This window comes from Schistocerca gregaria, chromosome 4 (genome assembly GCF_023897955.1).
Source record: "Schistocerca gregaria isolate iqSchGreg1 chromosome 4, iqSchGreg1.2, whole genome shotgun sequence".
In the NCBI taxonomy this organism is placed as follows: domain Eukaryota; kingdom Metazoa; phylum Arthropoda; class Insecta; order Orthoptera; family Acrididae; genus Schistocerca; species Schistocerca gregaria.
In genome coordinates this window covers 766,754,604-766,767,095 of record NC_064923.1, presented here as the reverse complement: position 1 = coordinate 766,767,095, position 12,492 = coordinate 766,754,604, and the positions used below count along the sequence as shown (strand labels likewise).

The 12,492-nt window shown below is 48.3% G+C and overlaps 1 protein-coding gene across 1 annotated transcript in view; it reads left to right on the top strand.

Moving 5' to 3' along the window:
- The window catches only part of LOC126267915 (LIM homeobox transcription factor 1-alpha-like), a 219,188-nt gene that overhangs the window by 191,615 nt on the left and 15,081 nt on the right, over window positions 1-12,492 (top strand). Inside the window, exons 5-6 of the mRNA XM_049973224.1 lie at window positions 1,256-1,314; window positions 1,351-1,465. Coding sequence (XP_049829181.1) covers window positions 1,256-1,314; window positions 1,351-1,465 — 174 coding nt within the window. The remainder of the gene's footprint in view (window positions 1-1,255; window positions 1,315-1,350; window positions 1,466-12,492) is intronic.

Below are 12,492 nucleotides of genomic sequence, written 5' to 3'. Positions count from 1 at the left end.
CCATAAATATCTAAGTGGAGATCAGGCCGTACCTCTTGTACAAGCACGATATCAACGTCGGCCACCCGAATCATGTCCTCGATTGCGAAACTAATGCCGTTCACATTGACTGTACCTATCCGATACACCTGGGTCATTGGGTAGTATCTGCAGGCATTCAGAGCGAACATGCCCTTCCCTCCCCCACCCCGAACAAGTCCGCGATTGACCGCTATAAACGACGATCCCTCGACAGTCAGCAACGGTCATGTACGTTGGAATGTGTTAGCGCAGCTCAGTTCGCACCTGACGCACTTCGTACAGAACATGATACGTCTCGAACGTGTGCCACTTTTATTCCACGTAACTAAGTACTTCCCCGTACGGCCGCAGCATAGCCGGAACTTCAAACGGCAGCACAAAGATTCGTATGTTCCGAACTCCGAGTCCTGCATGGTTTACAGTCACTTCTCCCACACTGCTGTCCGAGTGGTGGAAACGATATTCATTGGTGGAACGGCGATGTGACACTGGTACATACAGTACTCTCCGACAAGGTGGCTTCCGGAGTACAAATGTAGATGTAGATACACATGAAGAAAGCTGCAACAGGTACTTTGCTTGAGCGTAACCAGTCATATTCTTTCATATCGTACAACATATTTAACGAAATATAATTAATTATGCATTCATTAGTAACATTCCTAACATATCTACTAAAAATACCTCATCTAGGTAACAGTCTCAAAAAGAAAAAGACTGCAAGGTTTTGATTCTAGTAAGCCCTCTGTATTACGTTCAACCTGAAAATAAGAAAGTAAGAATAAAAAATTATTTACTCATCCATTGAAACAATGGAAAATCCTGCATGAAATACTGAAGACATTATGAAAATGATAGACTACTACCTACCATATACTGGAGATGCCGACGAGTCACAGAGAGGCACAACAAAAAGGCTGCTAACACACACACATTCACGCAAACGCAGTAAAAATATGCAATTTTACAGAAATAAGCACGGTGAGAACCTTACCCGACAATTTTATATAATATCATTCACATTTTGAGAACATATTGTACTGTTTTACTCCGACACGTCAAGTCCTGCGCGTCTAAAATTACGTTCTGCCGGCGTGTTACTATTATTTTTACATCTACATGACTAATCTGCATGTGGCAGAGAGTTCATGGAAACATTTTCAGACTATTTCTTCACTGGTCCACTAATTTTCCTTACTTTATCACGACTGTCATTTGTCTCTGTGTCCGGCAGGTCCGTCGGGGGCTGGCTCGTTCCTGAATGCTGACAGCTGCGGCAGCGACACGGAGGCGGCGGGGGCGGGGGCGGTGGCGGCGGCGGGGGCGGAGGGCGGCCCGCACGACCACCACTTCCTGCCCATCAAGCAGGAGGTGCTCGACGACGACTTCTACAAGCACCACCCACACCACCACCAACCGCCGCCGACGCACGGCTTCCCGCAGGGTAAGGGGCGGCGCCGGCTGCTGCGGCAGGCGACGTGTCTGTGGGGCACTTGGTTCGAATCTCGGCATCTTAACTTCCACCAAACACTTGTATCGCTACAGCGAATCATGTTTCTTCGGAACAATAGGAGTAGTGGTAAACATTGTCGTACGCTTGTGGCGTTCTGTAGTCACAATTCGACGCTTGTGGGTGGAAGACCACATGGGGCACACCCGTCACATGTTCAGGATTGACTGACATCTTGACAGAGTCGTCACAGATTAAGAGGGGCCACCCATCATCTTCAGTGGGAGATTCGGACGAGAGAATAGAACTCGACACTAGAGTTGTATCGACCAGTGATATTCTCCCAGGAAGGGGGGGGGGGGGGGATGCAGTGAAAGAACTACTCATTCGTTCGGACACGGAAACCCAGGTCCACAAACAGAGATCACCGAGGAAACATCATACACCCTCCAACGATTGGCTCCTGCGGACGTCTTTCCCAGCTGACGACCTGTCCGGCAACGACGCAGGAGACATGGATGACACAAGATCACCCTCACCTGTTGTTTTTCCTGACTTCGACGCAGCCCTTTCCGGTCCCTTGGGCAAACAGATCATGGGGATGATTCCGGTCACCAATACACAGCAGGAAACGACTGCTAGTTCAACTTTCGTCATCCAGCTCCCGAGTACCCTACCACAGCCGTGGTGGTTAACTTCTGGACTTTGAGTGGACAACAATGAAGATACGACTCCCACTGTGGAGGACGAGGAGAGGGGTGTCTCCTCACACACATCGGCCCCTCCCGAGTACCAGCAGACGACGGCGTGGCCACAGAGTGCAGATGCCAGGCCACAACGTTTGTGGCTACGCTAACTGCGCCCCCATTGCACGAGATCATCTACACACCCAGAGCTCAGTGACCATCAACGTTAACACTGTTCAGGCATTAACGAAGTCGTCTCTGTTCCAAGGCATACTCAATACAATAGACATCGACATTGCCAAGGGGTCGATGATTTCACAGGTATGTACGGTTATACAGCTCATGTACCCCACGCTATGCCAATAAAGAGCGGTGTTGCAGTTCTAACCAGAGAGGGCCTCGAGAATGACGTGGTACGTTATCTCCTATACCCTTAGACGAATGACAGCAACAGTGTGCTAAACATCCAGTTTATCCATCTGTTCGTCCCTTCTGGAAAGAATCGACGTCGCGAACGATCGCTCTTCTTAACGGAAGGAGTAGCACAGCTCTTTCAGGGCCGGCAGGACGACTTTGTGTTATGGAGCGATTTCAGTGGCGTCTAAAGATCTGCTTCTGCGTCATTCACCATGCCCCAAACTTACGGTACTCATCAGCGATTTCAGTTGGTAGATACATAGAAACATCTCCATGGAAATCGGCCAGGATCCACTCATTTTACGTGTCACTCGTCAAGTCGATTTGATAGCATCTACATTTCGCGTTCTCTCACGGCAACAGTGAGCGCCGCGGAGGTATGGTCTATAGACTTCTTAGTTCACCGTGCCTACGTATCTGCCATCACCCTTCGTCGCCCATGGATGTGGTGCATCTGACATCCCTGCAAGTCAAACCTCGCTCGACTGGCCTTTTCAAATTGTCGATGCACCATTGGAGCTCGTGCGTCCACTGCCTCCCATTGTATCCTACACTGAACAGCTGCTAGTTTAACTGCCCTGCAAAGTACCTTGAATACATAACGTAGCTTGCAGGAGCCCCACCCTAATTTTTATTTTACCGCCTTAGCAAAATGTACTTCCTCGAAATCCACGCCGGACTGACTATTGCCGGCCGCGGTGGTCTAGCGGTTCTAGGCGCGCAGTCCGGAACCGCGCTACTGCTACGGTCGCGGGTTCGAATCCTGCCTCGGGCATGGATTTGTGTGATGTCCTTAGGTTAGTTAGGTTTAAGTAGTTCTAAGTTCTAGGGGACTGATGACCTCAGCAGTGAAGTCCCATAGTGCTCAGAGCCACTTGAATCATTTTTGACTGACTATTGACAGTACACCATGCGAAGGTACGGATCATAGCCAATATCAGCCGACACTTTGAAGGGACGATCGTCGGGGGACGATCACATGACAGACTAGCAACGGAATAACCCACCACTCGAGAACGTAAATCACAACGAAGGGTGCTCATGTAGGCCGTCACCGCCGTAGGCGGCCGTCTCCTCAACACGCAATGTGGCTTTGGAGCAGCCTTGATCGACCATTACACACGACTTCATTCAGCTCAGTGTTTCAACCCGACGACGCTGGCAAGAGTCTCACGACTGGTTTATGGCACTGTTTCACAGGACTTACAAACTGAATTATTGTTGACGCAGCAGGTAAAACATCATCAAACAAGTCTCTTGGCGGCGATTATACAATATTTAAATATCCACTGGCTCTCAAGATGACATCTGTCGGGAGCTTGTCTCCCCTGCGGTGCCGCTCCCTGCACCCTTCGTCGAACGAATGACTACAGCGGTCCAAAAACCGACAGGTGACATTCGAGTACTCGATTAACGCCCACTGACACTTCTCAACTGCAACATGAAGATATTGAACAGTCTGTTAACGATGTGTATACGGCTGACCGTGCCTCCAGTCATCTCACCAGATCAGTCTTCCGTAGCGGGCATCAATAACATCCACACAGTACTGTGTCGGTACCGCGAGATAAACCCCTAACACCACATCTCAGGAGCACTGCCATCGTTAGATTTTAGCCAGGCTTTTCTTCGAGTGGGTCAAGTGTACCTGTATTCATTCTACAACATATGCAGTAGCCACATCAATTCACAGACGTCGTGATTTGCCTCTTCTTAGGGGCGACCTCCTAGTTGCTCGTCAATGCATCTCTCATGCCGTCCCTCCCAGTTTCCAGATCTGTGCTTCAAGGCTGCCCCCGGCCGACTCTACTTTATGCTCTGGCACTGGAACCGATCGTTTGTAGACTCCGGCAACGCCTCATTCGATTAATGTTACAACGCATTAGATTTCGCTGTACAGCATATACAGACGGCCTGGTTCTCGTGTCCAGCAACAATGACGATGTAACCAACGCATTTGAATGGTGTGGCATGCCGCAGCTGTCTCAGCGTCACCAAATCGGTCGCCATGAACAAAGGACACAGGTTAGTCCCAGCACGTCTCAATTCCCTACAACTCAGTATTACCATCAACCGCCTTTCCACGACTTATGGTGTAGTGCGGCCCTTCAGTATACCCGTTTGTTACAAATAATTCAGGTCAACACCGCCAACCTTCTCATCTGCGGGCTTCAACATTCTTCAGAGGATACACTTCGTGAATATTTACCTCGCATCACGCATTCCACACATAGTGCGTGCACTTCCAATACCGTTAATGATGGCTCGACGTATATTATTTGGAGCCTACGTCAGAACAGGCACGTTTTCAAAATCAGATGTGAATCTCTGACACCTCCCCCAAACAGGGGAGGTATTAGCACAGTCCATGTCGACGAGAGTGCGGTGGTCCTGCTTGTCAGCTCACACATCAAGCAGTGGCGCCACCGCCCGGAAAGTTTGACAGGTTTGCTGCTGGACCCCGGCTCTGCCCCCCTTATGCCTCGTCTGACGATGCAAAACACACCCCAACTTTCTATTACTTTGGTCCCTTTCACCTTGAACAAAGTTATACCCTTATCACACTATCAGCAGCGAAAGAGGCGTTGACATGGAAGATATATCGCATCCTATAACAGAAGCGTCCACGAAACATCGTGAAGGCCAAGAACCCTCTTGTTAGTGCACCAAAACCAACGTAGTCACGTGGATCTGTGGACACATGGTGAACTATTTATTTCACAATGGGCCTAAAGAAGTGCTGAATTTTTGGATCTACCTACAATAATGTCAATCCAAGATTGCACGGAAACCAAAATACAAGCAATATGTTTTTTATTACTTAGGCCCTGCGCAACCATCCACACAGCTGGATCATCAACAGGCAGGAGAAGCTACCCATTGACTGAGCTGACGAAAACATGGCTGGCTATGGGTGAAATTACGTATGACATGCATGAACACATACGTAGATGATGAAGCGTAAGTCGAGCAGATGAGCATCCTTGTGCATCGTGCTACGAAGCACATTTTCCTTTTCCCCACGTATATTGCCTGGGCGTAGAAAAGTCCCGCGACTTTTTGTTTTGTTTAGTTAGTGCAAGATGCGGTGCTAGTTGCTCGTATTAAAAAAAAAAAAAAAAAAGGTCCCGCTATTGAGTTCCCCTCACCACTCCTAATGCCATGACGGCGAGGGAAACACCATGGCTGGGACTTCGGGTAACGGCCCTTGCACATTCTTCCCTCCCTTCCCCTCTGCAAGCCTCCTTCCTGAAGAAGAAAAAGAAGTGGTGAAACAGTAAAAAAGACACCTCCGTGATCTCTGGACCGAATCCCGCTTATCTTTTGTAATTTAATATTTCTTCAACAAAGAAACAAAGAAAACGTTGACAGTTGGGCGGATGGTCCCGAGGTCACCAGCTTCAGACGGCCGCGCTAATGCTGCTACTCTTGTGTTGTATCCAGCATGCTCGTAAAGCTTCGAATCTCGATTTGTTGAAAACGCTTGAGAAGCGTTTAGTACAAGAGCTGCAGTTTTTAGAGCTACATAAGTACTACAACTGTTCACCAAAGAGCTTTTCTACTTACTCTGTTATGTGCAGTTTCTACAATATTCATATTTCTTAAATCTGTCCGCTATCCTCTAAGGTGGTGCATCAAACAGCCACCATTAAAAAAACTTTCAGGTTACTACAGCATCTTATAAAAGTTTATCGTGATTCCTTACTTAGTTCTACTATCAGTTTTGGTGCAAGTTTACGCTCGTATACACTTCAGTATATGAGACTCAGTCGAATTATTTGAAAGATTCGGGGCAATGTCGTTATAAAGAACGCTGTGGCCTGCCAGACGACGTTCACAGAAGAATTTTTACTGCTGCTTGGAACGTAATTGTTTAAAATGTAAGATATAATTCTTGATTGAAACTTTTTTGCGATGCGGAATTTCCTTACCTGACTTTTATTTCATTTTAAGTATTTCATTGTCCTAATGAAGTTCAATGAAAACCATAACATTAACGTAAACAATCTTCAATTTCTTTCAACCAAAGCCTTGTTTTTGCAGGTCTTTCTGTACAAATGTCTTTAAAACCGAGTCAGAAGCTTCCTGTAAATCTATTACTCAATGAAAGCAATCCTCAAACATTTTTTTAAATTTTATTATTTCTTTCATGACCTATAAATGGTCTATTCGTACATTAACTACTCAAGCTAGCTTGTTCCCCCCCGCCTTTTTATTATTATTAAAGCACAAGGTTTTTTTCGTGCTGGTGGTGGTGACAGTTTTAGTAAATATCTTGTACATTACAGGCAGAAGTGTGCAAGTATTAAGGGTAAAATTAGAACAAAGAGTCACGCAAAATAGCACTTTATCATTTGTTTGTTTCTCTTTAATAGCTCTGTACGCACATCCCGATAAATTGCAGTACGATCTCCCCCAGTGAAATACTTTTGGAAGAAGGAATTCAGTATTCCAGCCTAGTCTCCATTCATCTTCGTTTCAATATCTTTATGGTCACAGAATGTCTAGGCAGATGGATTTATTTATTTACTGATTTAACATAAAGCAAAATTTATTAGGATTATAATGGTTAAATTTTACTTTCGTATTCGTGGACGTGGACTGTGGTAAAACGGGAACAGAAGAGAATCGAAGCATTTGAGATGTGGTGCCATAGACGAATGTTGAAAATTAGGTGGACTGATAAGGTATGGAATGAGGAGTTTCTGATCAGAATCGGAGAGGAAAGGAATATGTGGAAAACACTGACAGGATGATAGTACAGCTGTTGAGGCAGAATTTAATGATTTCGACAGTACTAGATGGAGCTGTAGATGGCAGAAATTGTAGAGAAAGGCAGATATTGAAATACATCCAGCAAATAATTGAGAACGTAAGTTACAAGTGCTGTTCTGAGATGAAGGGGTTGGGACAGGAGAGGATTTGGTAGCTGGCCACATCACACTAGAGAGAGGACTGATGACTGAACCAAAATATATTAGTTGAACGCTTCACACGTCACTCTTCTTACCCTAATTTTGGCTACCCGCAGTTTTTGTTTGTCTATGAGGCAAATCTGAAGTGAAGCACTTTTCGTTATCATAGCAGCTGTTTTCATATGGCTGTGGATCCACGACGGGTTTTTCCTGTCCCTCACGACTTTGATCGATACATACCTGCCTGAAGCGAAATGTGCAACACTCTTGAAGCTGTTTAACTGTGGTAAACAGTACCAGTTCAAGAGACAAATGTTTTATTTTCGTATATCGATAATTGAAACGAACGACTTGGGACGTCAGCTAGTCTGATATATGTTAAACAATGACGAAGTTCCTCCAACTGTATTAAGGTGTTGGTTTTATTGGCAACATCGAAACTAGTTGCCAATAAAACCAACACCTTAATTCCGCTGAAGGAACTTCGTCATTGTTTAACAAATGTTTTACGCTGATCGCTCAGATAAACTGAAATATGTTTCCTATTGTTGTAGGCAACAAGAAATGTCTACCTACTTCAATTATTTAGGCTCCCACATTGTTTCTTTTCATCGTATTTTCCCTGAAACCCATCCCTTCCGTTAATTCAATGACTCCTGATGGTGCTTTCATACCCCCCCCCCCCCACTATGTTTTTACGCGGCAATAAATAGAACTGGCTTCATAAATCGAATACCTTGTAGTTACATTATTAGTGCACGGTCCAGTCACACTAATGTGACCACCGCCTGTCTTCGACGTCAACGTGCGGTAACCACTTGCAGACGGCGGGTGGCAGCACTGACAGTGGAGGGTATATAAAACGTGTCTGGAGGGGACTCGGAAAACAGTATGGTCGTTGAAACTTCCTGGCAGATTAAAACTGTGTGCCAGACCGAGACTCGAACTCGGGATTGACTTTCGCGGGCAAGTGCTCTACCATCTGAGCCACCCAAGCACGACTCACGCCCCGTCCTCACAGCTTTACCTCTACCAGTATGTCGTCTCCTACCTTCCAAACTTTACAGTTGTGAGGACGGGGCGTCAGTCGTGCTTGGGTAGCTCAGTTGGTAGAGCACTTGCCCGCGAAGGCAAAGGTCCCGAGTTCGAGTCTCGGTCTGGCACACAGTTTTAATCTGCCAGGAAGTTTCATATCAGCGCACACTCCGCTGCAGAGTGAAAATCTCATTCAGTACGGTCGTTGTCGTAATGCGATTTATCTGGCGTTCAAAAAGCCTTGGTCATTGGCTTTCGAGAGAAGCGTGGAAGCATTTCCGTGACGGATACGTTTGTAAACTGTTCGTTTGTTCCTCTGTTTAAAGTACAACGTGCATGGCAAAATGGCGCTATCCAAAAGTGGCGCCGAGGAAACTGTGGTATGCCACGCAGCCTATAGATCACAGGGGTGAACGTCGTTTGCAGAGTTGTGTATGGACCAAGAGTTGTCTCCTCAACGACCGTCCGGCAAGTGTCTCTGCGTATGGGTCGCAGCAGTTGGCCCCTGGCTCACGCTGCCGTGCTGACTACTGTTCATTGGCAAGAAAGGCTGGATTTTGCACACGAATACCGCAACTGGACATCCAGTGAGTGCCGACAGATGGCCTCTTCAGATGAATCACGTGTTACGTTGCATCGGAAAAATGTCCTTTGGCGTGTGCGGCGTGAGACTTGTGAAAGCGAACAGTCCGTCTCAATCGTCAGGAGGGCCCCAGCCGTAGGAGGGAATGTTTTGGTGGCATTCCTTGGGTGATGTCTCATTCTGGAAGGCACTATGGGTGAACAGAAGTACACACCTTTCCGTGAGCACCACGCCGACCCTTTCATTGAGTTTGATCAGGCTGAACACGCCACGGACCCTCAGGAGAGCAACCTAGCGCCGCCGTCCACTGCACTGGTGTCGAGATGGCTCCACATCCGTGTCTGACCTTCCAGAACCTTTCTGCGTCCCTTCCTGCAACTCTCGCGGCAATCCCCGCCGCGAAAGATGGTGACTATGACTTTTGACAGGTGGTCAAGTCGATGTGACAGGACAGCCACTGGAGACGACGCGTCCCTTTTACGACAGTGCTGGGGAAGCACCGCTGACGTGCGAGTGTGACACGGGCGGGCAGGGGACAGGGGGCAGAGAGGCGAGGAGACGGCCTGCCCGACGCAGGCTCCCTCACGGCGGACTCGCCCGCGGGTTCTCGGCGCGGGGCGTCATTTCCTGCGACACGCCGGGGATCAGCCGCGCCGCCGATCCCTTTAACGGCGCCCAAAATTGAAAACAGCGCGAGGCCAGGGAAGAGAGCGCCCGGTAAGCGGGACAAATGGCTATCGGAAAGCGGGCGCCCAGCGGTAATGACCGCAGCCCCGCCACCTGCGCGCCGCCCCCTGCTAGCACACTTTGGAAACACATTACGCGCCTCCCCCCATACGCTGCCCGCCATTCCCTTGTCTGTCCCCCATCGCGTATCGCTGTCTCCCCCCCCCCCCCCCCCCCCCCCGTGATACTTCCATCCTGTCCTTCATTCATCTCTACACATCTGGAGCTTCTCAACCTTCCAGTAAGCTTTTTAAGCCGCGCGGGATTAGCCGAGCCGTCTGACGCGGTGCAGTCATGGACTTTGTGCCTGGTCCCGGCGGAGGTTCGAGTCCTCCCTCGGGCATGGGTTTGTCCTTAGGATAATTTAGGTTATGCACTGTGCAAGCTTAGGGACTGATGACCTTAGCAGTTAAGTCCCATAAGATTTTACATATTTTTGTCGCGACACCACTGGAGGCGGGCTGCACGATGTTGGGGCGTGAGCGGAAGACGGCCTAACGGTGTGCGGAACCGTAGCCCAGCTTCATGGAGACGGTTGCGAATGGTCCTCGCCGATACCCCAGGAGCAACAGTGTCCCTAATTTGGTGGGAAGTGGCGGTGCGGTCCCCTACGGCACTGCGTAGGATCCTACGGTCTTGGCGTGCATCCGTGCGTCGCTGCGGTCCGGTCCCAGGTCGACGGGCACGTGCACCTTCCGCCGACCACTGGCGACAACATCGATGTACTGCGGAGACCTCACGCCCCACGTGTTGAGCAATTCGGCGGTACGTCCACCCGGCCTCCCGCATGCCCACTATACGCCCTCGCTCAAAGTCCGTCAACTGCACATACGGTTCACGTCCACGCTGTCGTGGCATGCTACCATGTTAAAGACTGCGATGGAGCTCCGTATGCCACGGCAAACTGGCTGACACTGACGGCGGCGGTGCACAAATGCTGCGCAGCTAGCGCCATTCGACGGCCAACACCGCGGTTCCTGGTGTGTCCGCTGTGCCGTGCGTGTGATCATTGCTTGTACAGTCCTCTCGCAGTGTCCGGAGCAAGTATGGTGGGTCTGACACACCGGTGTCAATGTGTTCTTTTTTCCATTTCCAGGAGTGTATAATGATTTCTCTGAAGCTACAGTGAATTGAATCTTAACAATTGTCAAAATGGTTGCATATAATTTGTTACTACCTAGTTGATGAGTGTTGTATCCCCGGACCCAACCAACCAACCAACTAGCGCACGCGCGCCCTGGCCGTGACATCCCTGGCCACAGTACCTGTCGCGGCCGTCGGCGTCTGAGGGCGTCATCGCCGACGGAAGAGGTCGCGCCGCGGCTGAGCTCGGGTCCACAGCGCCCTCTGCCTCTGGGTATAAGGAGGGGCGCTGGGCCCGAGACGGACAGTCTATTTTCGATCGTCTATTGCTAGCCTTTCGTGGAGTTAAGAGCGGAGCCATTGCAGTGTGATATTTGCTCTTGTATTCGACTAGGCTCAGCACACGGATTACTCTTTATGTTATTTGGACTTCTATTGCTGGTGCACGTTTCGTCAGAAATAAAGGTAAGTTATCTTTTCATTCCAGCTGGCGCAATTCTTGTCATTATTTTTTTTTTCTGCCAATAGACGTAGTACATCCTGGTCACTACCCACGCTTTATACAATTTGTGGTGCTGCCCCAAAAGTACCAAAAAATGGCTCCGAGCACTATGGGACTCAACTGCTGTGGTCATTAGTCCCCTAGAACTTAGAACTACTAAAAACCTAACTAACCTAAGGACATCACACACATCCATGCCCGAAGCAGGATTCGAATCTGCGACCGTAGCAGTCGCACGGTTCCGGACTGCGCGCCTAGAACCGCGAGACCACCGCGGTCGGCCCCAAAAGTACCGCCGAGGACCTTGGGTTTGGGAGCAGTCACAAAAATGAGAATATAATTTATACTATACAAATGTCACAGAAAAATAAAAAGAAAGAAAATGTAACATGATGATCGTGGTTTAGAATAATTTGTAATATAGAGAGAGGATTTTGCTTAGTAATGGCCTATTTCAGATGAGAAGGTCTCGGTACAAACTCGACCTATTCTCATCTGCCGGCCGCGGTGGTCTCGCGGTTCTAGGAGCGCAGTCCGGAACCGTGCTGCTGCTACGGTCGCAGGTTCGAATCCTGCCTCGGGCATGGATGTGTGTGATGTCCTTAGGTTAGTTAGGTTTAAGTAGTTCTAAGTTCTAGGGGACTGATGACCACAGCAGTTGAGTCCCATAGTGCTCAGAGCCATTTGATCCATTTTTTTTATTCTCATCGGAAATGGTTTGCGCTAATGTATGTTGACACAGCTTATACAGATTAAATGCTGTTTGAGCACTTCATACATGGAATACATGAATTTAAGCTTCACATGAGAAATGCACTTATGTTTGTAACTTGTTAGTTTAAATAGAATATAGCTCAATGCTACTTGACAGCTTTATTCCTTAAATAACTTAATACATTTCTGATATATGAAATTAATTGATTCTTCGAGCCCTCTCCTCCCAAGCGACATTACCTTATTACTACAGTCTTAGTGTGTGGTGCCGGTGTTTTTCAAGAGGGTTGTTTGGTTGATTTGGGAAGGGGACCAAACAGAGAGGTCATCGGTCCCGTCGGATTAGACAAAAATGGGTA